The following is a 27,727-nucleotide window of genomic DNA, read 5'->3' on the forward strand; positions in this document are numbered from 1 at the left end:
AGTTGAAAAATCCTTTACTATCCACTTTGATATTGTTTGCTAGCTTGCTTTCATATTTCATATTTTCCCTCCTAATGATTCTTTTAGTTGCTCTCCAGAGGGTTTTAAAAGCTTCCCAATCCTCTGCCTTCCCAATAATTTTTGCTTTGTTGTATGTCCTCTCTTTTGCTTTTACATTAGCTTTGACTTCTCTTGTCAGCCACAGTTTACTTTTTTGCCATTTGAGTATTTCTTTGTTTTTGGAATACATCTATCCTGCATCCTCCTCACTTTTCCTAGAGTCTCATGTCATGCTGATCTATTGTCATCCCTGCCATCATCTCCTTCCAATTTACTTGGCCAATTCCTCTCTCATACCACTGTAATTCCCTTTACTCCACTGAAATACTGCTATATCAGAATTTACTTTCCCCCTATCAAATTTCAAGTTGAACTGAATTATACTATAATCACTGCCTCTTAAGGGTTATTTTACCTTAAGCTCCCTAATCACCTCCAATTTATTATACCTGATCCCCTAGTAGGCTCAATGAGAAACTGCTCTAAAAAGCCATCTCGTAGGCATTCACAAACTTACTCTCTTGGGATCCACTTCCAATCTGATTTTCCCAATTAACCCGCATGTTGAAATCTCCCATGACCATCATAACATTGTCCTTTTGACTCACCTTATGTACTTTCAGTTGTAATCTGTGGTCCACATCCCAGCTACTCTTAGGAGGCCTATATATAACTGCCATCAGGGTCCTTTTATCCTGGCATTTTCTTACCTCAACCCACAAGGATTCAATATCTTCCAATCCTATGCCACATCTTTCTACTGATTTGATGAAGTTAACTTTAATAATTAAGTTTTGAAGATTGATGCAGGTGCTGATTGCTTCTTCAAGGAAGGGAAATGTAGAACTGGATGTTTAGCAAGGTGCCATTAGCATAAAGCAGATTGATGCTGAGGATCTATCTGGCATGACCTTATATACACATTTGGATAAACTCAATGTATAGTTCTTCCTAATGGCTAAAAACAAGTCTACAAGTCATAATGTCAACTGATCAACTCAGCTAGAAGAAAATGGCAGAAAGAACTGAGATTGTACCGGATGGAAATATTTACCATGAATAATCAAGACTATATTTCAGGAAACTCCTGGAGGACTATGAAGATATGTTTTTCTTCCTTCCTCCTCCTTTTCCAGAGCTGATGAAGGGTCTTGGCCTGAAACTTTGATTCTGTATTCATTTCAATAGATGCTGCCTGATGTGCTGAGACTCTCCAGCATTAATCTAGATTTCCAGCATCTGCAGAATGTCTTGTGTTCATAAAGATGTGCTTTCAAGATTCATTTGTAAACATTAAAGCCTACCAGGCTCACTTAAATATCAAACTGAATGCGAAACTCATTTATTGCATACCATTACTGGTATCAAATGTGCTCTTGTAAAAGAGATAACCAAATTGAGAGAATGGTATAGAATGCTTGGTTGATGCCCACTGTGGTGGTACCCCAGGCTGATATGTCCATACTGATCTTTAGAGGTTGCATTATAATTCTTAGCAGACTGGGGCTGATGAAAGGTACCTATTTGTTTGCTTGTCAAGATGTGCATACTCAATTGGCAGGGATAATTGTTTTACTGTTTTGCTTTGTTCATGCCAATACTTGCATGTGGAAATCCAATATGATTTGATAATTAGGATCCACAGAGCTTGTGTTTGTACGCCAATTTTTTTGTGTGGGTAACCGAATCACAGCAATGTTTTGATAACTTGAAAGATATACTTATCTTTTCCATAAAAGCTGAAACAAATAATTTATTTAGATCTGCCAATAGATGAAAAGGACTGCAGGACTGCTTGCTCTCTGACCTGACTGTATTGTTAATTTCCCCTTCGACTACTAAAGAAAGAGAAACCATTTTAGAGAGAAAAAGATCAGCAAAAAGTGCAACATCTGTGCAAGGAAACCTTTAGTAAATAGTCCTTTATGCTTCCTTACCAAACGTATACTAAACCTTGAGCAACACGCACAAAATACTTGAGGAACTCAAACAAACCAAGCAGCATGTATGGAGGGCCATAATTAGTCAATGCTTCAGTCCATCATTTTAGCTTGGACATTTTCATGAAGAGTATTACAATGAAGCACAGTTTCACTTCTTTTTACCACCAGCATCAAAAGAGGATGTGGACAGCTGCATTCAGACAATAAAGGAGACATTACAGAAACTGACGATGGACAGTTGATCAAACGTTATCATGAAATGTCAGCAGTTCTTCTATGTTAGAGAAGAACACTACTCTCCACATCAGGATGCACTCTTACTGAAGTATTGATGAACAGGGAGATTTGTAGATGGCTAAATTTTGTTGACAAAGTTTTGGGAGAAAAATAGGAAAAAGACCATTGAAATAGAGTAGCATTACAACCCAAGCTATAAAGAGAAATGGGTCATATGACTGTGCACTGCCCCCTCCCCCTCCTACTGTACTGGCTGGTTGCAGATGAGATGGAATATCAAGGGAGCAATGGAACTATAGGGAGAGAGAATCAGATATGTTAACATAGAATAATATTTTTGAGGAATATTAAACTGCAATAATGCTATGGAGTAGTGGCAAATCTGCAAGTTCACTGTAACACAAGGAGCAGAGCAAAAAAATTGAAGAGGATATTGACTCAGTTAAAATTGTAAAATATTAAAATCATGAATTAATTTATTTTGTTGAAATAAAACAGGAAACAATGTGGTATAGATAAACTAAATAGTAGTTAATGCATTATGTCAGGTGTATATCATGTACACAAGAAATTATGTAGATGCTGGAAATCAAATGCAGCACCCACATAAAATGCTGGAGGAACTCAGCAGGTCAGGCAGTATCCATAGAAATGAACAAACAGTCAACGTTTCAGGCAGAGACCCTTCTTCAGCACTGGAAAGGAAGGGAGAAGATGCCAGAATTAAGGGGGAGGGAAGGAGAATAATTAGATGAATCCATGTGGGTGAGAAAGGTAAAGGGTAGGAGATGAGGAATTTAGTTGGGGAGGTGAGTGGATTATTGGAGAAAAGGAAAGAGTAGGGGACCCAGGGGGATTTGATAGGCAGGTGAGAAGATGTAAGAGGCCAGAGTGGGGAATACAAAGGGGGGGGGGGGGAGAGGAAACATTTTCCAGGAGAAGGAATCGATATGAATGCCATCATGTTGAGTCTACCCAAACGGAATATAAGGTGTTGCAACTCCACCCTATGGGTGGACTCATTGTGGCACAAGAAAAGGCCATTGACTGACATGTTGGAATGGGAATTGGAATTAAAATGGCCATTGAGAAGTTCTGCTTTGGCCGAGGTATTCGACGAAGCAGTCCCCCAATTTATGATGGGTCTCATCAATGTAGAGGAGTCTGCATTGGGTGCACCAGACACAATGGACGACCCAGGCAGATTTGCAGGTGAAGTGCTGCCTCACTTGGGCGGACTGTTTGGGAGCCTGAATGGAAGTGAGGGAGAAGGTGAATGGGCAGGTGTAGCATTTCTATTGCTTGCAGGGGTAAGTGCCATGTAGGAGATTAGTGGGGAGGGGTGATGGACAAGCAAATGATGAAAGGCATGATCCCTGCAGAATGCAGAGAGTTGGAGGAAGTTTGGTGTGTTTGATATACATCATAGCGCCTACAGCCAGCTAGCTTAAGTGGAAGACTTGAATAAACTATACAAGCTTTGAGTTCCATATTTTACATATCAGGCAGTACACGCTCCAATAATTATTATTGGAGGGCACTCATACAAATGTATCTGAATTGCTTAAAGCATTCAGCACCCATGTAAAATATTTAAATTTAGTCCACTTCATGATGTGCAGTTCTGTACTTTGGGTGATGGATTTGGATGAACTAAAGTTACATTTAGGCAGTGTCCTGATAAACAGTAGCAACTATGCTTAGTTAGATCGCTCATTCTTTTATATTGCTGTTGATAGACTGGAGAATGTAATTTGTAAACCTCAGTAATTTTCACCCTGAGTGTAGTAGGTGTAGCATTGAAAATATTCCAGCTCACAGTCATCTAGAATGGTGCACAAATCCAAGCAATCATAGTCTCAAATGTCAGATTTGTTCAAGTTAGTGATTTGGAGAGAATATGAAAGTCTGCTATGAATAGAAGGAGATGTGGTTACATTACATACAATCTTTTTTCTGAATAAATTATTTGCTGTTTTGAAGCTATAGAATTAAGAAGCCCTATACAGTAATATACTTGACATCCACAAATCCTCTGCAAAATTTCAGCATGATCATTGGATAAAATCAAAGGAATGATAATTTCATAAAATTACCAACTGCTCATTAATAGATTTTTACTGGTTATGAAGAGCTATGTATTGAAGATTTTAATGATGCGGTATTGTAATGGAATTTGATGTTAAATAGTTAGATTACAGATTTGCAAAGGGCAAAGGCAGGAAGAAGAAAGAAAACTCATGAATGAACAGATTCCATCATTGTTGGTGGAATTCAGTATGGCTAAAAGTAAGGTTTTGTGCATCAGTAGGAAAGTTGGTTAGATAAATGTCCATGCATTACTGGATAAATAAATGTTACCAATTTGTTGAGAAGGTATTACATACAGGAACTGTTAGGTATAAGTAATTTTGGTCAAATATCATGCATGTTACAATGACAATGTGATATTAAAACATTTACAACTTGAGTTGTTTTTTTTGTGAACTAAGAGATGATTTAAATGATTATTGCAGCCTTTATAGAATTGTCTGCTTTACCTTTACTTCAGTTGGAATATTCACAGGAAAGGTTTGTTTCATAATGGCAATTTCATACAATTTCATTATTGGGTCATCAATTTTAATTTGAAGTGGGATCTGCTCTGCCTTCTCCAATAGAAAGAAAATTGAATGATAATTGTTTCAGTAATGGATTACTTATTACATAGCTAACAAAGTAATGGCACTTTCCTAGGGATTTGAGGTTATTGATTCCAAATGTTTAGCATGTTTTCACTACTAATGGTTCCGATTTCAAAAGAAAAACCTGGCCACTTCTGCAGTGTGTGAGTGAAGCACAATAGAAGCTCATGGTCTGTCAGGATGAGAAATATTTGGTGTTATCTTGTTTTTTCAGCAATCGTTTCTGCCACATCATGTCTGATCAGAATGGCTCATTTTCATTTTCAGCATTGTTGAATGAAAGGCTAGGTTCCAAATAAAATCTGCCATTTATTTACCAGGTTGCTGTATAGACATCTAGTTTGATGCTCTCAATCTCACAATGTTTTGTCGCTGGTCTAAACTCCTTTCTTACACAGCTCTTTTGTTCATTTCTTCCTCTGAAATCAATCAATGCTCAAGCACAATGTAAATGCTTCATTTTTGTGAATGATTTGGCAATGCAGTAAATACTCGAGAGTCCAGCTAGTCAAGTATGAATTCCTTTATTGCTTTCAAAGTCTAACTTATTGTCCCATCTTATTTTCAAGACAATTTAATCCAACACTTATTTTAATTTAGAGATGCAGCATGGCAACAGACCCTTCTGGCCCAGTGAACCCATGCCATCTAATGACAGCCATATAGCCAAATAACTACGAACCTGAATGCCTTAGGAATGTGGGATGAACCCAGAGCATGACATGGTCACGGGGAGAATGTATGAACTCCTTACAGACAGTGATGGAATAAAATCCAGGTTGCTGGTGCTGCAACAGTACCCACTCAGCCCTGAAATACCAGGCATGGTTATTTGATTCCAGACAATTGGTTTATTGATCATTACAGAATGTCCTCCTTATGCTTCCTGCTCCCTTGGCTCTCCCTGCCAACTTCCCACTCCCAGTCCACAACAGACAGCCTAATCAAAATCAGGTTTATAATCACTCACACATGTCATGAAATTTGTTTTTGTGGCAGCAATACAGCATAAGACCTAAAATTATCACTAACATGTGTCGTGAAATTTGTTAATTTAGCAGCAGCAGTTCAATGCAATACATAATATAGAAGAAGAAAAAAATAAGTAAATCAATTACAGTATACATATATTGACAAGATTAAAAATTGTGCAAAAAACAGAAAAAATATACATTAAAAAAGTGAGATAGTGTTCACAGGTTCAATGACCATTTAGGGATCGGATGATAGAGGGGAAGAAGCTGTTCCTGAATCACTGAGTGTGTGCTTTCAGGCTTCTGTACCTCCTACTTGATGGTAACAGTGAGAAAAAGGCATGTCCTGGGTGTTGGAGGTCCTTAATAATGGACGCTGCCTTTCTGAGACACTGCTCTTTGAAGATATCCTGGGTACTTTGTAGGCTAGTACCCAAGATGGAGCTAACTAAATTCACAGCCCTCTGCAGCTTCTTTCGGTCCTGTGCAGTAGCCACCCCCCCCCCCCAACCAGACAATGTTGCAGACTTTCTTGCATTTGTTATTATCACTTCATAAGACGTACAGTATTATAAAAATTGTTTCTATTGCTGACTGGGTAAAAAAGCAAATACCAGCTTGCTATATTTTTTACAGGAGAGTTGGCGTTTAAAACTGAAGTACTTCTATAATTGTACAGTACTAGTGAGGCCACAGCTGGTGTACTGTGCATAGTTCGGTCCAACTTTTCCAGAGAATGGTATAAATGAGGAGGTCCACAAGAGATGAACCGGGCTCATTCCTGGGAGTTTTTGGAGGCATTTAGTGTTTTGAAGAATGTAGAAGTGATCTTACTGACATGTGCAGGTTTCTTAGTGAGCATGACATTAGACTTCAAGAAATTTCCCCAAACGGGAGAATCTTTAATGAAGGGATGACTTTAAAAGATTAGGGGACAGTTATGAAAAGGTGAGGTGCACAAACTCTTATTTAGCTCAGTCTTTTAAAGGCAGAGGAGGTGATGAATACTTTTATGATTTATTCATTGTGGTGCACAAACATGGCGATTCTGTCTCAGTCCTGCTCACCTGACCTAGAACCTCTAGCGGTCGTACGTTGTCCATTTTATTTTCCCAGAGAGTTCTCTACCATCGCCCCGGTAGTAGTGTAGATTCTAGCATAGGCCAATGTTAGGCAGGCATGGGAGAAGCAAAACTGCGCACTGCAATGCTTTCTCGATAATTGCAGGGGATTTCAATCAGACTAACTTGAAGAAGCCTCTGAGCAACTGCCATCAACATATCACCTGTGGAACAAGAGGAGCCAACACACATGACCACTGTTAAACCACCGTGAAGAATACTTACTGTGCTATCCCACACCTACACTTTGGAAAGTCCGATCACCTGGCTGTACTTCTATTCCCAGGCAGAGACTAAAGAATGCAGCAACAGTATTGAGGACCAAGGACATATGGTCAAGGGAGGCAGAGGAGCACCTCCATGACAGTTTTCAATCAGTGGACTGGATAATATTCAGGAATTCATCTTAAAGTCTGAATGAATACAGCACAGTTCTCTCTAACTTCATCAGGACTTGTACGAATCAGTGCATGCCTTCTCAAACGTGGTACCCAAAGCACAAGCCATGGATGAACTAGCAGACTGCTGAAGGCTACATCTGTGACATTCAAGACCAGTGATCCAGAACTATGCCAGAGATCCAGATGTGACCAATGGAAGGCAATCTTAAGAGCCATAAAACAAGTCTGATTGAGGTTAGAGATAGAATTGGATGCACATCAGCTCTGGCAGGATCTGCAGGCTATTGTTTCCTGCAAAGCAAAACCTACCATCATGAATGACAGTGATGCGTCAATCCCAGGATGAGCTCAATGCTTTTTAAGCATGGCTTGAAAAGGAGAATAAAGCTACATCTATGTGAATCCCTGTAGCATCTGGTGACCCTGTGATCTCTGTCTTTCAGGCTGATGTCAGAACAGCAAGGCGTCAGGCCCTGATGGTGTACCTGGTAGGGCACTGAAACCTGTGCCAACCAACTGGCAGGAGTGTTCAAGGACATCTTCAATTTCTCGCTGCTACCGCTGGAGGTTCCCACCTGCTTCAAAAGGGTGGTAATCGTGCCAGTGCCCAAGAAGAGCAGGATGGGCTACCTTAACAACTATCGCCCAGTGGCACTCGCGTGTACTGTGTTGAAGTGCTTTGCGAGATTGGGCATGGTTAAATCAAATCCTGCTTAAGTAAGGACCTGGAACTTTGTTATCTCCACAATAGTCTATAGTGGATGCAATCTTACTAAATCTCCACAGCCATAGATCACCTGGACAATAGTAATACTTGCATCAGTTTTCTGTTTATTGACTACAGCACAACCTTCACATCGTCATACCCTCAGTTCTAATCAAAAAGCTCCAAAAACTGGATCTCTATACCTCCCTCTGCAATTGGATCCTTGACTTCCTCACAGAGAGGCCACAGTCTGTGCTGATTAGAAATAATATCTCCTCCTTGCTGACAGTCAACACTGGTGCACCTCAAGGATGTGTGTTTAGTCACCTGCTCTACTCTCTCTACACCCATGACTGTGTGGCTAGGCACAGCGCGAACACCATCTATCAATATGCTGATAACACAACTATAGTTGGCAGAATTTCAGTTGATGATGAGGAGGCGTACAGGAATGAGATAGATCAGATGGTTGAGTAGTGTTGTAACAACAGCCCTGCGCTCAACATCAGTAAGACCGAGGAATTGATTGTGGACTTCAGTAAGGATAAGTTGACGAAACATACACCAGTCCTCATCAATGGATCTGAAGTGGAAAGGATGAGCAATTTCAAGTTCCTGGGTGTCAACATCTGAGCATTTATCTTAGGCTCAGCATATTGATGCAATTACAAAGAAGGTATGACAGTGGCTATATTTCATTAGGAGTTTGAAGAGACTTGGTATGTCGCTAAAGAAACTCACAAATTTCTACAGATGTACCATGGAGAGCACACTAACTGTTTGCATCACATCTGGTATGAAGTGGCCACTGCACAGAATCAGAAAAGCTACAGAAAGTTGAAAATTTAGCCAATTCCATCATGGACACTGGCCTCCCTAGTGCCTATGACATCTTCAAAAAGTGATGCCACAGAAAGGCATCATCCTTTAACGACCTCCATCACCCAGGACATGCTGCCTTCTTATCGTTACCATCAAGGGGAAGGTACAGGAGCCTGAAGACACACACTCAATGTTTCAGAAACAGGTTCTTCTCCTCTGCCTTCAGACTTCTGAATGGTCAATGAACCCATGAATACTTGCTCAGAACTTTTTCCCTCTCTTTTTGCACTACTTAATTTATTTTTTTATGTATACTTTTTATCATAATTTATAGTTTTTATTACTATGTATTGCAATGTACTGCTATTTAAAAAAAAACAAATTCATAACATATGCCAGTGATATTAATTCCAATTTTGATTCTGATTGTTCAAGACGGTGGTGAATCTTTGGCGTTCTCTATCATTGGATAGATCATTTGAGAAACTTAAAGACAAAGTAGATAATTCAATGATCTTTAAAGAAAATTATAACACATAGTGAAACTGGCACAGAAAAGGAAATGAGGCCTGTGGCAAATCAGCTGGGGTCCAGTTGAATGCTGGGGCGGGATTTATGGGTTGAGTGGTCGATTCCTCCCTCTTCTGTTGTTCTTGTTCTTCTCTTGTTTACTTATGGGCCAAGCACCCACTCTCCTTAATCACAGCTGTCAGCCGAGTGCAGGAAAAGTTCACTTCTTCAATGAAATCACATCTTTTCTTACAGATTTTGGGAAAAACTGTATTTGATGCTCCAAGTGCAGCCTTACCAGCATCTTTTAAAAATTGAATCATAACTCCTGGCTACTGCACCTGCATGCTAACATTTTGCGATTCATACTATGACTAACACAACACCCTTTTGTATTTTCTGTATTGTATTATTTTATAGTCTTACTTAATTTAAATAATGTTTACTTTCCTTCTTCCCAAAGTATATTCTTTCATTTTCTTTTATACTCGAACTGTCCACTTTTCCCACTTACACCTATATACTTCTGGCTGTGTCCTCTTTGCAGCTTGACACCATATCTCATCAAATCTGCTGATAATACACCATATAGTATACTTGATCCACAGAGATGAACGGGAACACACTGCAGAAAGTCACGGATATAATTTCACAGATGTAGGTAGTCATACATTTGCAGTCTCCCCCTCCCACAGCATAGCATAAAGTATGCACATGCATGTACAGACGTACATGAAGCCTGTTGTCACCTACTGCTTACTGTTGCTTGAAGTGACAGCATCTTAATCAGAGCAATAAATACAATTTTGTTCTGGCAATATAAATGGAAATCCCACTGAGGTTAAAGAATTCAGCTTGAAAGCCATACTTAGGTTAGGATTTTTAATTTACCTTGAATATCAAGGGAAAAATACAATGAATTTTAAAGTAGTGGCTGCAACATCTGCCAACAAAGCTGTACCAATAAATATGCCTGAAACTGCATGACCATTCTAGTGCAATTTTATAGAAAAGATTTGATAAATGGCTCACTGAAGGTGTTAGTTAAGAATTGTCAAATTAAGGCAAATTACTATGCCTGTAGAAATATTTGAACATGAACGGGCTATAAATGCTGTACCGTCAATCTGTTTATAACTAGTAATTCAGAGGCCTGGACTAATGATCTGGAAATAAGTTCAAATCCCTCTGTGACAGCTAGGAAATTCAAAATTTATTCAATTAAGTAAATTGGAAATAAAAAGAAATTGGTAATAGTAAATGAAATTACCAGACTTGAAACCCCACGTGGTTCTCAGTATCCTTTACAGAAGGACATCCATCCAACCAATATGCAACTTCTGATTTGCAGCAATGTATTGAATGCCTCTTGAAATAATGTAGAAGTCCCAACAAAGGCTTGTGAACTTTGTCGGTTCTTCTGATCAACACAAAATGTTGGAGAAATTCAGCAAGTCAGGCAGCATCTATGGAAATGAATATATAGTTGACATTTTTGGGCTGAATCCCTACTTCAGGAATTGGAAAGGAAGGGGGACAAAGACAGCATGAGAAGGTGGTTGGGGGAGGGGAAGGAGTGTAAGCTAGTAGTTGATAGCTGAAGCCACGTGGGTGGGGAAGGGTGATGAAGTAAGAAGCTAGGAGGTGATCAGTGGAAAAGGTAAAGGGCTGGAGAAGAAGGAATCTGATAGGAGTGGAGAGTGGACCATGGGAGAAAAGAAAGGAGAAGGAGCTCTAGGGGGAGGTGATGGGGAGGAGAGGAAAAGAGGAGGTAAAGGGGGTGGCAGGGTGAGGAAATGAAGATGGAAAAGGGAGGGGGAAAAATTACCGGAAGTTTGAGAAATCAATATTCATGCCCTTCCGGTTGGAGGCTACTCAGACAGAATACAAGATACTGCTCCTCCATCCTGACAGTGGCCTTATCATGGAGGACATGGACTAATATGTTGGAAAAGGAATGGAAATAGGAATTAAAATTGGAAAATGCTGCTTTTTGCGGATGGAGCAAAGGTAATCAACAAAGCGATCTTCAATCTAAGTCAGGTCTCACCAATGTAGAGGAAGCCACATCAGGAGCATTGGATACGGTAGACATCCCCTTCGGATTCACGGATGAAGTATTGCCTTATCTGAAAGGACTGTTTTGGACCTAGAATAGATGTGAGGAAGGAGGTGTAGCACTTCTACTTGCAGTGGTAAGTACCAGAAAGGTGATTAGTGGGGAGAGATGAATGGACAAGGGAACCATGGAGCAAGCGATCCCCGGAGAGAGTGGTTGGGAAGTGAAGATGCTTTTGCTGTTAAGGGTGCCATTGAAGATGGTGGAAGTTGTGGAGAATGATGTGCTGGATGTGGAGGCTCATGCATGGTAGGTGAGGTCAAGAGGAACTCAAAAGTTCAAAGTAAAATTACACAGATGTCACTACATACAACCCTGAGATTTCTTTTTCCTGCGGGTACACTTGGCAAATCTATAGAACAGTAACTGTAAACAGGATCAATGAACAACAAACTGTGCAAATGCAAATATAAATAAATAGCAATAAATAATGACAGCATGAAATAACAATATAAGAGTCAAAAAATGAGTGTAGTCAGAATCAGAATCAAGTTTATTTTCACCGGTGTGTGACATGAAATTTGTTAATTTAGCAGTGGCAGTTCAATGCAATACATAATATAGAAGAGAGAAAATGTAATAATAAATAAAATAAAAATAAGAAATAAACAAGTAAATCAATTACAATATATGTATATTGAATTGATTTAAAAACGTGCAAAAACAGAAATACTGTATATTAAAAAAGTGAGGTAGTGTCCAAGGAAAATGTCCATTTAGGAATTGGATGGCAGAGGGGAAGAATCTGTTCCTGAATCGCTGAGTGAGTGCCTTCAGGCTTCTGTACCTCCTACCTGATGGTAACAGTGAGAAAAGGGCATGCCCTGGGTGCTGGACGTCCTTAATAATGGACACTGCCTTTCTGAGACACCGCTCCCTGAAATTGACCTAGGTACTTTGTACCCAAGATGGAGCTGACTAGACTTACAACCCTCTGCAGCTTCTTTCGGTCCTGTGCAGTAGCCCCCCCCACCCCCCCACCACCCATACCAGACAGTGATACAGCCTGTCCGAATGCTCTCCATGGTAATTTTTGAGTGTACTTGATGACATGCTAAATCTCTTCAAACTCCTAATGAAGTAGAGCCTCTGATGTTATCCTCTTTTGTTCAAGAGCCTGATGGTTGAGAGATAGTTTTTCATCCTGGTGGTGTAAATCCTAAGGCCTTTGTACCTTCTACCTGTCAGCAGCAATGAAAAAATGGCATGGTCTGGGTGGTGAGGATCTTTGGATGCTGCTTTTCTATGGCAACGCTTCATGTAGATGTACTCGATGGCTGGGTGGGCTTTACCTGTTATGTACTGGGCTGAATTCACTACCTTTTGTAAGACTTTCTGGTCAAGGGTACTGGTGTTCCTATACCAGGCTATAACACAGCCAGTCAGCACACTTTCCACCACACATCTATAAAAGTTTGCCAAGGATTTTGATGACATACAGAATCTCTTCAGACTCCTGAGGAAGTCGTGCTTTCTTTGCAATTATATTTATATGATGGGTCCAGGACGGGTCCTTTGAAATATTGACAAAAAGGAATTTAAAGTTACTGACCCTAACCACCTCTGATGCTCCAATAAATGGACCTCTGGTTTCCCTCTCCTGAAGTCTGCAATCAGTTCCTTGCTCTTATTAACATTAAATAAGAGGTTGTTGTTATTACACCACTCAGCCAAATTTTCAATCTCCCTCCTGTATACTGATTCATCGCCACCTTTGATATAGCACACAACACTGGTGTCATCAGCCAACTTGTAAATGGCGTTGGAACTGTAGTTAACTCTTCCCTGTTAAGGTATGGGGAAAATGGGGTGAGGGTGGATGTCTGTGAAATGGAGGAGATACAGGTGAGGGCAGATGTACTATCTAGTGACTTGTGCCAACAATTAGCGGAGTCAGTCAGGCAAATATGTGCAGAGAATTGTACTTAACTGCTAATATCCTGGACTTTTACCATCATGAGCCCTGACTCTGTCCTCCTTCTGGTAGAATGGATTCTCTAGAGATATGTGTACAGTATTATATAGTCAGGAATGAATGGCCCGAGGAAGTACACCCAGATAATCATAGAGAAATACAGTATGGATACAGGCCCTTTGGCCCATCAAGTCCATGCTGACCAGAATAGTATCCCAAAATAAACCAATATTTCATCCCAGCATGTTCCCTCCTCTAGCAGTGTGATAAAACCAAAGACCAATGTTAGTTCATTTGTTATTCATATTCGTTTCTCACTAGATGAAGAAACGTTTTATGCCACTCAAGCAGTCAAATCTCAGCAATACATGACTGGGTTTGAAGAGTGATAAGAAATATTTATGACATACCTTCCAGACAATGATCTTTTTCAGTAACTAAATTACAAATCACAAGCCACTTGCCATAGAGTGGCATTGATACTGCTGACTGGACCAAAAACACCGTTGCTGAATGGTGTGAGAGGGCTTAACAATAACCAGGTACGTTGGAGTTGAGTGTCCTGAGATGTGATTCACCTCTTGATTTCCCAATGCCTTTCCACCATTTACTGGATGCAAGTAACAGAATACTGTCCACTTATCTGGATGAGTACAGCTCTAGCAACACTCAAGGAACTCAACACCATCCAGAGCAAAGCAGCAAATTAATGCCACAAGCCATCCACCATTCAACACCACCACCCCCACAGTGCATCATGGGAGTATTGTGTACTATCTTGAAGTGGTAAGATTTCTGGAATATTAAGAAGTAAACGTATGGTGATCAGCCAAGAAAGTAGAGATGAGGCCAAGATTAGTTCTGCCATAATAACCAAATAATGGGTCAAGGGATGGCCCACTCCTAGTTCACATGTTTTCTTTGCACTTAGTTAAAATTCCATTGGAGAACTTTATCGAGGCTTCTTGGGCAACACACACCAAACCTCCAGGACTCAAGGAAAATAGCATTGGAACATTCTATATCTGCAGCCTCCCTTCCAAGTCACCATTCTCTTATCTTGGAACCATACTGCCATCTATTCATCTTCGTTGGGTCAAATTGCTGAAAATTCCTTTCCAGCAACAGCCTGGGACTCACCAAATGGTCTGAAGTTATTTCATGATGTGATTAACCACCACCTTTTCAAAAGAACTGAGGTTGGGAAATCAGTGTTGGTCTTGCTGGTGAAAAATGAATCTCAGGGTTGTATATGGTGGCAGATATGTACCATGATATTAAATTTACTTTGAACTTTGAGTGATCATTACGATTTGAATACCATACTTTATCTCAAACAAAGTGAGCGAGTGAAAATGCAATCAAATGGACCTCAAACCTGTCCATATCCTTTTACAAAGACTGCATTCTCTGGAAAAGAAAATGTGTAATGAGTTATGCTTCGACCTGTCTTGTGTTGTCAGTTAACATGGTTACCATTTGCTTTCTATGTTCATTTTACAACATTAATACAGATTGTAAGTGGTCTAGTGGTATTTCTCCACCAATAGCCTGCCAAATTGAAATGACCCATTTATTTCTACTCTTAAACCAATCTGCTATCCTTGCTGTTATACTGCACAAAACTGCATGAACTCTTAATTTGTTTGCAACAACCTTTTGTATGTTGCCTTATCAAATGCCTTCTAAAATGTGAGATATACTACTTCCATTAGTTCCTCCTTGTATAACCTGCTAGTTGCACCTTCCAAAAAAAACTCTTCAGAATGTTAAATAGAGTTTCCTTTTCATAAAACTATATTAACTTTATAATCCTCACCTGTTGCAATGTCCTTAATAGTGGACTTCTAAGGTTGAAATTAGACTTCTCTGTTTTCTTTATTTTCTTCCCCACCCCCTTGCTCTTTCGCCCTTCCTCTCTTTTTTTCGAATAGTGTTATTACATATCCTATATTTTCTTTTGGACATGTTACACATTTAGGGTACTTTAGAAGATCTCCACTAATACATTCAATATCATGGCTATTTCCTCTTTACATATACCATGATGCAGACCATCATGCCTGAGAAGTCTGTTGTCCCTTGCTCTTAATTCCTCTGAAATGTTTCATATGATAATAGCACTGATCTTCTCACTCTTGTAACGCCCTTGGTTCCTCACTATCTCTGGTATTTTTCTCGTGCCTTCTACCATGACAACAGAAGTTTCCTTTTACATGCCCGGCCACAACCATGTAATTTTTTCTATTCTGCTTTTAAGAGATAAAATTTACATTACTATCCCCTTGCTTATTATGAAGTTATTCTCATAATTTTCTTTTGTTTCTTGCTAGTTTATCCTCGTATTCTCCCAATGCTTTGGTTTCCAATACCATTTCCTAAAACCCTCCCATTCTGCAGACTTCCTGAACTTCTGGGCAAAATTCTAATGTTGTTCTTTTATTTATTACCATCCGTTTATTCATCATAGACTTTTCAAAGAGAATTTTAAATTCCTTTCTAATAATATACTTACTGAGGATTTTGAAATATCTTTTTTTTGTCAGGGAACTTATTGATTCAATTTGCCAACCTTCCTTCATCAATTTGTTCTTCATGTAATAGGGCTGATTTAAGTTCAGAATGTAAGTTTATGAGAGTATTGTGATATCTCTGAACTCAAATCTCCACTGCAGGTAACCCAATATCCTGCTCAGCTGGTACAATGAAGATCCAGGACAATTAATTGCGCTTCTGAAGAGATACATCATGAAATCTAAAATATTATGAACACAAGAGATTCTGCAAATGCTGAAAATCTAGAGTGACACGTATAAAGTGTTGGATGAACTCAGCAAGTCAGGCAGCCTATATGAAAAGGAATAAAAATATCACATTTCTAAGCATCGATCTCTTCTTATACGATTAATATATCTTGTTTCTCTACATAATGCAAATTATAAAATAGCTAACATTGGCATTCATTATAAACTCTATCAGGTTTTAGCACAGAAATTAAATTAAACATATCATAATCAATGCATTGTGCCGATCAGCCTAATTATGGAAATGTGCAGGTACTTCACAAAAGTGGTAATTGTAAAATAAGTGTTGACTGCTAATTGGACACATAAACAACATTGTGGACTTGATTAATTGCCAACAGATACTCTTGGCAGCCATTCCAATGATTGGTTATTTTAAGGCATTCAAGATTGCTCTATTTCAGCTGACCACTCACACCCCTCTTTACATCAGCGGCACAGCTGTGGAAACGGCGAGCAGTTTCAAACTCCTGGGAGTGTGCATCTCGCACAGCCTCTCATGGTCCCCAGACACATTATCTAAAATCAGGAAAGCTCACCAATGCCTCTACTTTCTGAAGAGGCTGACGAGAGCTGAATTATGCACATCTATGCTCGTGTCATTCCCACAGATGTGCATCAGAGAGTATCTAACAAGCTGTGACACTGAATGGTACAGAAACTGCCCATCGCATCACTAGCGCCAGCTCACTCAACATCAAAGTTATGTATAGAGAAAGGGTTGGTAATATCATGAAGGATCCCACCCAGCCTGCTTATGAACAGTTTGTCCTACTCCCATCAGGTAGCAGGTTACTGAGCATCTTCAGGACCATCAGCCTCAAACACAGTTACTTTACCCAAGCAGTAAGGCTGATCAACACCTCCACACATTAACCAACCTTTCCACACTCTAACCACCACTACTTTGTTATTTCTTGTCAGACACCTTACGTACCGACACTCCTACTCCTGTGCCAAGTATCTCTTTATGGATATATAATGAATCTATGTAAATAGCAATCTTATGTATTTATATTATTATGTATTATTTTAATTATTATTGTGTTCTTATTGCATTTTTTGTGTTGCATAGGATTCCGAATAACAATTATTTTATTCTCCTTACACTTTTGTTGGAAATAATATTAAACAATCTTGAATCTTCATTTTGAACCTTTACCATCCGAATGAGGAGTGGAGTAGCTGTCAACATTTCTGGATGATATAATCATGTGATACAATTTTAAGATGTATTTGGTTAGAAACTTCACTTGGAAAGGTGTTTTTAAATGAAATAATTTTGCAGCTATGGCATAAGTTATTTAAATTTATAGTTTACTTGCAAGAATGCTTAACACTCAATTCCATTGAAGTCAATGTTCTGAGTGTATGTGGCATCAGAAATGTTCTCTCTAATTTTGCATTAAAGCTTAAGGCAAATATTTATTCTGCAGAATATTAGCATGTTGCGTACTGGAACTGAAATTATAGTCCTTTTGTTTTTTTTAATCAATAATTTAGACCAATCCTCCATGATCTTGACTGTCTTTAAATCGGATGCATTATTGTTGTACAATCTAGCACCAACTCGCTAATTACATGTATCAGGTTCTATGTTTCTTTTCTCTTATACCATTATCAATTTCTATTACCTTAGAGACTTTTCCCTCTTCCTAGCTTTGATTGAGCGCACAGTTGATACTCATCTATGGGTACCATCAATCCCGTCATCAGTTCGTATCAATAGCTCTTTGCCTCTGAATCCTGAAGACCCAAGTGAAATTGGAAACTTTTCCAGTAAAGAACATTTGTATGAATGATTTCCAAAGACAGGCATGTTCTACTAGAGCTGCTATTTAGGGGCCTTTAGTATTGATATTAAAATAGCTGTTGCTGTTAAGATTTTATTAATATTCCATGGATAAAATTAAATGTAGATGTTGTCAATGCAAAGTTTCTGTAATCTCAAGATTTTTTTTGTAAAAAATGTCACATTTAATAAACACAGCTTCTAAAAATATATAGATAAGTGTGAATGAAAGAAGCTCAGGTGTGTTATTGAACCTGATCAGTCAAATTCAAGGCTGGAGAATTTTTGGTAACTTTGATATCAGTTCAGTTTAACTGAGACGTTATCTGATGTAGATGATATGATTAATTTTGTCAATTCAATATTTCCTTCGAATCTTCTTCCTAGGTGTTGCTACAAACATTCACAGTTAGTTCTGACTGCACACCTGGATTCCAGCAGAAGAAATATCAAGTCTTACCGTCCTCAGAATATAAAAAGGACCAGTTCATTTTGAAAGGTAGGCTTTTGTTGGTCATCAGGTGAAAAGATAATATTGATATCTCAAATTTGCCCTTGTCTAGGTTTCATCATCATTATCTTAAGTTTCTTCTTACACGATGAGATCTATTTTATTGGACCTGTGTGATACGTGTTGTTCAACTTGGTGCCCTTCCAAACGATTAAATTTCATATCACAACTTGAAGCTATTTCTGTTAATATCTGTCAGACTTTGCTACTCGGACTCTAAGTAAGATTATGGGTACAGTATGAAAGCAAAGGTGAAATCAGTCTATTTCTTGAATGTGGAAATGTATCACTTCTGATGAGATCCGATCCTATCTATTAATTTTGTCTCTCTGCTTAATCCAAATACCCATCATGGACAAAGATTTCCAAAAACGGGGATGGATTTTTTGGTTTGGCTATGGAGGCATTCTGAATGGAAGATGGGTTGGTTTTCCAAGCTGATTTTAAAGTTCAACTTTCCATTTACCCTATTTGAATAATTACATTCCATGTTATCGTGCAATTATAAAGTACAATTTTCTGTCAAGTGTTGTTTTAATTTGGGTTTAAAAGCATTGCTGGGAGTTTTGAAAAGCATTGCACATTAACCAACCACAGTATAATGGTAAGTGAATAGCACTGTATATTTTTTAAATTGTAATGTAAAATCAAGTCACTTCAAGTTCTGGAAAAGTACTGAAAATACATTTTTGTGATAGATCTTTTTACAGCTATAACGACCGTAGGTTCTTAAAGTTTCCATAGTTGCGGGTGGGGCGTAGTGGGGATAAGCTCCCACTACTTATTTAATTCTCCCAATGGTGAGCGTCTCAAATAGTTTCTGACAACCAAGTCCAGCTCCTGGTCTTCACGTGTGGCTTAGCTACTAAGCCCTGTGGAACCATTTCTACTGACAGGAAAAGGGGCAAAGGTGGGTTTAGATTAAAGTCTGTCACGAGCCTTGTGGCCCATCAGGCCAGTGCTTATGCTGGTTTCCGTGGCGTGAAATGACTGAGAGTATGAGACTCCCCCCACCCCCCACCTCCAGATAGGACGCCAGTCTATCACGAGGTTAACGCCCAGCATTGTAAAGATGGGTTACTGGTGCCTTAAAAACAGTTGCTTTAGACAGATGGAGCTTGTCAGTCATGGTTGACAGCTCATCTAGGAGAAGGAAAACTCTGATCTCAAACCTCTGCTGCCTTGTGGCTATACCCACTCATGGGGAAGGCTTCAGGAGTAAACCCAGAAGAAAAATCTGGAGTTGGAGTCTCTTAGGCAGTCCTACATTGAGTTCAATGCTGACTGACAACTCCTGTGACAGCCCTGGTCCCTTTTGGTCTCTCACTTTCCTTTGGATCCATTTGCTTCATGGAAAGGTGGGGGCTGCTGCATATACAACAGCTTGCTCTCCATATTGTACTGTCCTGGTTTGCGTACTGGCTTGTGTATCCTGTAGACAGCTACAATGCAGTCTCCATGGTTGACCCCAACTCATACAAGGACACCTAGGTCTTTTGGAACATCATCGTTTCACCAGTTGATAACCACTTAAATGCCTTACTTTTCTGTATTGCGCTACAAAGTAAATAACTTTTTTCCCTATGTTATATTGAATTTAGTACTTTCTTAATCATTTGTCTACATGCTTTGAAGCCTGTCTGCAGCCTCCACACAATACTCTTGATCTTTTGTGCTGGTTCTTGATTCTGAGCGATTTTTTTTTTGCTGCTTGTCCACGTAAATGGAGGAATTTAAGCTGGGGGCTTATATGGGAGGCAGGGTTTGAGGGTCAGCACAACATTGTGGGCTGAAGGGCCTGTACTGTGCTGTACTATTCTATGTTCTATGTATGCTGGCTTCCTGAATGTAGTAGATGTTGACAAGGAAATCACTGCCCAGAGGCTTTACCTCCACCACAACCACTTACCCTTCCAGGGAATTCATTTCCATAGATGCTGTCTGACCTGTTGAGATCCTCCAGCATTTTATGTGTGTTGCTCTGGATTTCCAGTGTCTGCAGATTTTCTCTTGCTTATGTTTTACTGCTTTCCCTGCAATCTCTCCTATACCCTTATAACTTGTTTTACTTGAAATTCCATAACTTTGTGTCCTAAAAGTATTGGATTAATTATAACAGCATGTGAATCAAAGTGTCAGAACTAGTTATTCTATCTCACTTACTTACTGCCCCTTAAGCTGTTGGCACTTAGGGCAACAATGAAGGTCCTCCATCTCTACCTGTCCATTCAGTTGCACACAGATATGGAGGGATTCTTCATTGCTGTTTCTGTAACACATTTTTTTTAACAGTTAGGATTGTTAGCCCTGAATTGAACCTGGAGAACCAGTGCCCCACTCTTAGTCTGGCCTCTACACTTTGACCCATTTGGCATGGTTCACCCTACCAAGAGCCAAAGCACAAGGCCCTGACTCCAGCCAACATAGCTCTCTGGGTCTTTGAGGCACACAAGTCTACAAACCCAGCAACAAGTTTGTGGTCCTGTTGGAGGTTATCTGCCTCAAGGAGATCTTTATTTTGTATGGCAATTTCATTCATTGAACACTTCATCTTGCATTAGCCTTACTCTCCATTGATGATGCAAGACAAAATATTTATCTTAAGCTTACGTTCTTAGAAATTCATCCTTGGTCAATGGAGCTAAATGTGCTGTATAGTAATGTAAACATCTTGCATCTGCTCCTGAAATTCAATCCACTGAATTCCATGAAATGAATTGAAAAGGTGGACTACAAAGCCCGGATGTTACCATGTAGTGTAGCACTCCTGAAACGGGTGATTTAGGAAGTTTCTGAGTTATCTTCATAACACATTTAAAACTGAGGTTTGAGCATGTTGCCCCAATCTAGAGGATTGACAATACATGCGAGATCTGAGTTTTGTATCCCAGGGAATCGACATTAATATTTAAACTTTATGCTTTTTAACTGAAAATAGAAATGTTCCATTTAATATATTTGATAGAGAATGGAAATGAAGACTTCAGTTAAATTGGGGTGAATTATTTTTTAAAAAGCAATATTACTGGAGCATTTTCAAAGATATTCTTAATATATTTCACCTGTGAATGTGTTGGGTTTGTCTTCTGTGTCCGGTGCTCCCAGTGCGGCCTCCTCTACATTGGTGAGACCCATGATGAATTATGGAACCACTTGTGTCGAGCACTTCTGCTCCATCTGCCAAAAGCAGAACTTCCCGGTGGCCAAACATTTTCATTCCAATTTCCATTACTGTTCTGACATGTCGGACCATGGCCTCCCCTTGTGCCAAGATGAGGCCATGCTCAGGGCGGAGGAGCATCACCCCATATTACGTCAGGGTAGCCTCTAACCTGATGGCATGAATATCGATTTCTCCTTCCGGTTTAAAAAAAAATCCCTGAACTTACCCTCTTCTTCTATTCTCCAGTCTGTCTTCTTGTCTCCTCTCCCCTGCCTATCACCTGTTCCTGGGTCCCCTCCTCCTTTCCTTTCAGTTACGGTCCATTCTCCTGTCCGATTCCTTCCTCACCAGCCCTTTACCTTTCCCAGCCACCTGGCTTCACCTATTACCTTCTAGCTATCTTCTTTCCCCTCCTCCCCACCTTTTTATTCTGGTGTCTTCCCCCTTCCTTTTCAGTCCTGAAGAAGGGCCTCCAGCCAAAATGTCGACTATTCATTTCCATGGATGCTGCCTGACCTACAGAGTTCCTCCAGTATTTTGTGTGTGTTGCTCAATATACACCAGTTCTCATACAGTCATTGAAGATTCGGACTTCAGTAAATATCCTCAATAGAGTCATAAAGTGACACAATGTAGAAAAAGGCCCTTTGGCCCAACTCATCCACGCTGACTGAGCTGCAAATCTGGCATAGTCCCATTTGCCTGATTTTAACCCCTATTCCTCTAAGCATTGCCAAAATATTTACCTGTCCAAATATCTTGTAATTGTACCTGTCTATAACATATGAGTAGAAATTAGAAGTCTTACATTTATGAAAGTATTTTCCTTCAATCCTTTAAAATCTTGCAGATACTGTAAATCTGATACATTGTCTCTCTGGTAATGTGTGTTCTTTTGTCAATATTCTGACCCCCTCACTGTTCCCCTTCACTCATTGACCAACTTACCCTGTGTACAATTTGTCCCCATGGTCATCTCAGTTTTGCCTAACAGGATATCTCACTTGCCCATCATTTCTGCAGCTTTGCAGCCAGGTAAACATCTTTTTTCTCCTGCCCACTTCTGAGGAAGTGTTTTTGATATTAAATATTAATTTTATTTTCTTCCCACTGATGTATTTCCAAAATTTTCAGATTTTATTCCTTCAATTCTTACTGCTTATTGCAACATGGTAGAACAGTGAAGAATATCTGTCGGATAACAGGATAGCATGGGACTAGTACATTACTCCCCACCACCAAAATGATCCAGCATTATTCAGATGCCAAAGATAACTCTTACCGGCATTTCTTCAAAGCCAACTATTTCCTCTCATCCTTCAGTTCAGACATTACCCCTGTCATCTCCAATGATGACAGTTTAAGAGTTCTCCTGGGTGGCTGTAAACAGGCAAGACTGCAGCTTGAGGCCTAGTCCTTGCTACGATCAAAGCCTCACAGCTCCCCCGCCATCTACCAATAAACCAGTGACTTGCAACATTCCACATTAACAATGTCCAACATGGACTCGCTATCACAAGAAAAGCAACTAAGACAATTACTTGCTGTTAGATTGCACACTACCTTTGCACGCAGTCTCCTCCAATGCCTCTCCAATGCAGGCAGCAACGCAATCCACACGAAGCCCAGCTCTTTCAGTTCCTCCACCAATGAGCAAGTCGCTGATGGGGTTCTCAATGTCCAGCAGGGTCTTGAAATCTTTAAAAAAATACATTTAAAAAAGATAATACACCTTTGGTGGGCCCAGTAGGCACTGCATTCAAGTGCGCCACCATCTTACTGGAATTTGGACCCATTTTATGTGCTCTTGCTTATAGTTAATATTTGGCTTTCAACACAAGTGTGGGCCAAGTGGTTAAGACATTGGACTAGCGACCTGAAGGTCGTGAGTTTGAGCCCCAACCGAGGCAATGTGTTGTGTCCTTGAGCAAGGCACTTAATCACACATTGCTTAGCGGCGACACTTGTGCCAAGCTGTATGGGTCCTAATGCCCTTCCCTTGGACAACATTGGTGTCATGGAGAGGGGAGACTTGCAGCATGGGCAACTGCTGGTCTTCCACACAACCTTGCCCAGGCCTGCGTCCTGGAGAGTGAAGACTTTCCAGGCGCAGATCCATGGTCTTGCAAGACTAACGGATGTCTTTATTCAACATAACAATTTAAAATTAGTAAATCCAATTTTATTCCTTCACAAAAGCAACAAAAGACTTTGATCTATGAGCCTGAAATTTCCAAGCATAACATCTTGTTCACTGAGGAAAAACCACAGTACCTATAGTAAGTGAAATCTAAGGGCAATGTTATACAAAAAAAAACAGCTACTTCACAGTCTTTGAACAACTGAAGCAATGATTCAGAAAATAAGCTACAGGAGTACAATGTCCACAAGCTTAAATCCTTATTTCTTTAAGATAAGCAAAATTTATGAATAAACTTTATTCAGGTCAGGTACGTCTTTGTCTTAATAGTTGAATGAGAATTGTTGTTTAGGATTTTGTGTTATTTCTACATTAATTAAAAAAGGCTTGCTCACTGAACCGTTTATCCGAGCCAGCAGGGGATTTATAATAATTTTCAATGCTTAACTCATGTAGCATGACTGAAAGTTGAAAAGAATGAATCATCTTTTATGATTGAAAATCACATCTTGTGCTCTCATGATGTGATTTCAATTACAGGAAGAGCAGAAATAACCTCCCCAACCAAGAATTATTCAGAACAGAATTTATACAGAAATCACATCTTCAATTTTCAGTGATTTTTTTTTCAATGTTCTTTCCCTTTTCCTTTCCTCTCTGCCCTCCGGATGCATGCTACTGATATACAGTAATAGGATTTCTACATTGTTGATAAGATGGAACTAGATTTATCCTTCAAATATGAGACGAGAGCAAGGGGTACAGTTTAGATGAATTAGGACTATTGTGGATGTGTGCAACAGTCAGCTTCTGTGATAGCCCTCGATATCCATGGTGACTTTCCACAGATTGACTGGAAAGTGCACTGAAAGGGAGAATTCCATTTCCTTTCCTGCCATTACACCAGGGTTCAGAGGCATATTTTGCTTTCTTTGAATTCAACTAATTGACCTTAAATGGGAGTCAGACTTGAAGCTGGTTGTAGTTTTAACTCCGAGAGATCCCCATTAAGTTTGAATGCATATTTTCTTTAAGGACACTTGAAAGACATACATTTATTTGTATGATGTTTTGCAATATCTCTAACTTTCCTTTTTAATAAAGACTAAAAAATTAAATTACCTTCAAAGAAATACAAAGAATCCCAAAATGTATGTGACAGTACTGAAAGAAAAGATCAAGTGGTCAAAGTTCATCTTGGGTAGTGACTCAAAATGGGTGATATTCAATTGGACACTTATTATACGTAGCACCTGACATTAACTTTAATTGACATTAATTCATTTGAACACAACATGCTGTGCTTGTTAAGTTGAAGATCCAAAGTCATTTTTTTGTGCCACAGCTTGAAAATAATTTATAAAGTCTTCAAATTCTAAATTTTTATTAGTGCAGTCTTGCCCTTCACATTAACTGCTTAACTGTTATGCCCTTTTGATGACTTTAATATCCCACACAAAGCCTCTTTGATCACTGCTCTGTATTCCTGCTTTCAGATTTTTCATTTGGTTTGTCAGTCAGTTAAAGAGATTTTTGGAAGAAAGTGTTAAACTTCTTGCCATGTTGTCATTAGAAGGAAAATTTAGCTTCTGATAAACTTTGGAAAAGGTAAATATGCACACCACACATCTGTCTGCTTCAAGCAGTGACATTTATGATCACTATGATATGAAGCTGCTGTAAAATATGTCCTATTTTGCAAAGAAGTTAGACTGATTTAATTAAAATAACATGTAATTTAATCCAATTCAAACCATGCAAAAAATGGTCTGAAGTTTCTACAGTAAATATTTCACACAATATAAATCTGGGAGATTTTAGCTTAATTCCTGGTTAATTTGAAACTTCAGGGCAAAAGAAAATATGCTATAAGCTAACATGGTAAACATCTTTCTCAATTTTGTCTATTATAAACTGAATATTACAAACAATAAAATAGATCACTTAGCAATGTTAAAGCTCTTGGGATTCATGAAAACTGCAATGACATCAACTAAGCTGTAGGAAAGCTAAGATTAGCAGTGATTGCCTGTTTTTCAAAAAGGAAGGAAGTATCTAGTAAAAACAGTGAAGGGTGGAAGTTATCAACAGCCCAAGGAACACCTGTAGAGAGAGAAATAGAGGTGACGTTTTTGGTTGTTGTCTTTTCATGAGAATTGTAACTGACAACTGAACATCAGGTTGAAGTTACTGAGGACTTCTAGCTCTTTGTTTTATTACAGATTACCATCACCTGTAGAACATTGGTTGGAAAGTACAGAGAATTCTGGCTAATTGGGACCAGCACATTTTGAGCCAATTAAATGGCTGCCCTAATTAGACCAAAATTTCATGGAAATAGTTTTTTAAAAAAATGAAAAAAGACGAACTGCCATTTAACGCTGTAAGTAGTCACTCCTAAGTTGTTAGAGCAGTTGGGGAGGGTTTAAATTAATCTGGCTGGGAGGTGGGAACTGGAGTGAAGGGACTCAGGATGGGATTGATGGTAAAATAGACTGTCAGGAAGGGCAGGCAGATGATAGGATAAAATTGCAGTCAGCAGGGTGAGTATCAGTGTATTAGGGACGTAGAATCAAAAAGGGTAGCAAATATAGTACTCAGAGATATATCTCAATGCATGGTGTATAAAAAATAAGGTGTGTGATCTTGTTACACTATTACAGGTTGTCAGGTATGATGTTGTGGCCATCACTGAATCATGGCTGAAGGATGGTTGTAATTAGGAGCTGAATGTCCAAGGTTACATGGGGATTAGAGGGATAGGAAGGTAGGTAGAGTGGGTTGTGTGGCTCTGCTCATAAAGAATGGCATCAAATCAGTAGAAAGATGTGACATAGGATTGGAAGATGTCGTATCCTTGTGGGGTGCATTAAGAAACTGCAAGAGTAAAAGGATCCTGATGGCAGTTATATACAGGCCTCCCAGTAGCTGGGATATGGATCACAGATTACAACAGGAAATAGAAAAGGCATGTCAAAAGGCCAATATTATGATGATCATGGGAGATTTTAACATGCAGGTCAATTGGTAAAGTCAGGTTGGTAATGAATCACGATAGAGTGAGTTTGTTGAATGCCAGTGAGATGGCTTTTGAGAGCAGTTTGTTGTTGAGACTACTAGGGATCAGCTATACTGGATTGGGTGTTATGTAATGAACGGGAGTCAATTAGGGATCTTAAGGTAAAAGAACCCTTAGGAGGCTGTGATCACAATATGACTGAGTTCAACTTGAATTTCGATAGGGAGAAAGTAAAGTTGGACATAGGAGTATTTCAGTGGAGTAAAGGAAATTACAGTGGTATGAGTGAGGAGTTGACCAAAGTAAATTGGAAGGAGATGCTGGCAGGGATCTCAGAGCAGCAATGCTGTGAGTTCCTGGGAAAATTGAGGAAGGTGCAGGATAGATATATTCCAAAAATAAAGAAATACTCAAATGGCAAAATAGTCCAGGTTGACAAGGGAAGTCAAAGCAAATGTAAAACAAAAGAGAGGGCATGCAACAAAGCAAAAATTAGCAGGAAGATAGAGGATTGGGAAGCTTTTAAGAGCCTATGGAGAGCAACTAAAATCATCATTAGGGAAAAGATGAAAGCTAGCAAATAATATGAATGTGGATAGGAAAAGCTTAGTAAGTTAAAAAAAGAGGGGAGTAGATATAGGACCGATAGAAAATGAGGCTGGAGAAATAATAACTGGGGACAAGGAGATGGGAGATGAACTAAATGAGTATTTTGCATCAGTCTTCCTGTGGAATAACTAGGAGTATGCAGATGTTGAAGAGTAAGATGAAAGAGAAGTGAGTGAAGTTACTATTACAAGCGAGAA

The 27,727-nt window shown here is 39.3% G+C and overlaps 1 protein-coding gene across 1 annotated transcript in view; it reads left to right on the plus strand.

The window, feature by feature from the left end:
• The window catches only part of cdh13 (cadherin 13, H-cadherin (heart)), a 1,220,695-nt gene that overhangs the window by 178,470 nt on the left and 1,014,498 nt on the right, over window positions 1-27,727 (plus strand). The window contains exon 2 of the mRNA XM_072279867.1: window positions 18,476-18,587. Within this exon, the coding sequence (XP_072135968.1) occupies window positions 18,476-18,587 (112 nt within the window). The remainder of the gene's footprint in view (window positions 1-18,475; window positions 18,588-27,727) is intronic.

The sequence above is a fragment of the Mobula birostris genome, chromosome 15, assembly GCF_030028105.1.
Source record: "Mobula birostris isolate sMobBir1 chromosome 15, sMobBir1.hap1, whole genome shotgun sequence".
In the NCBI taxonomy this organism is placed as follows: Eukaryota; Metazoa; Chordata; class Chondrichthyes; order Myliobatiformes; family Myliobatidae; genus Mobula; species Mobula birostris.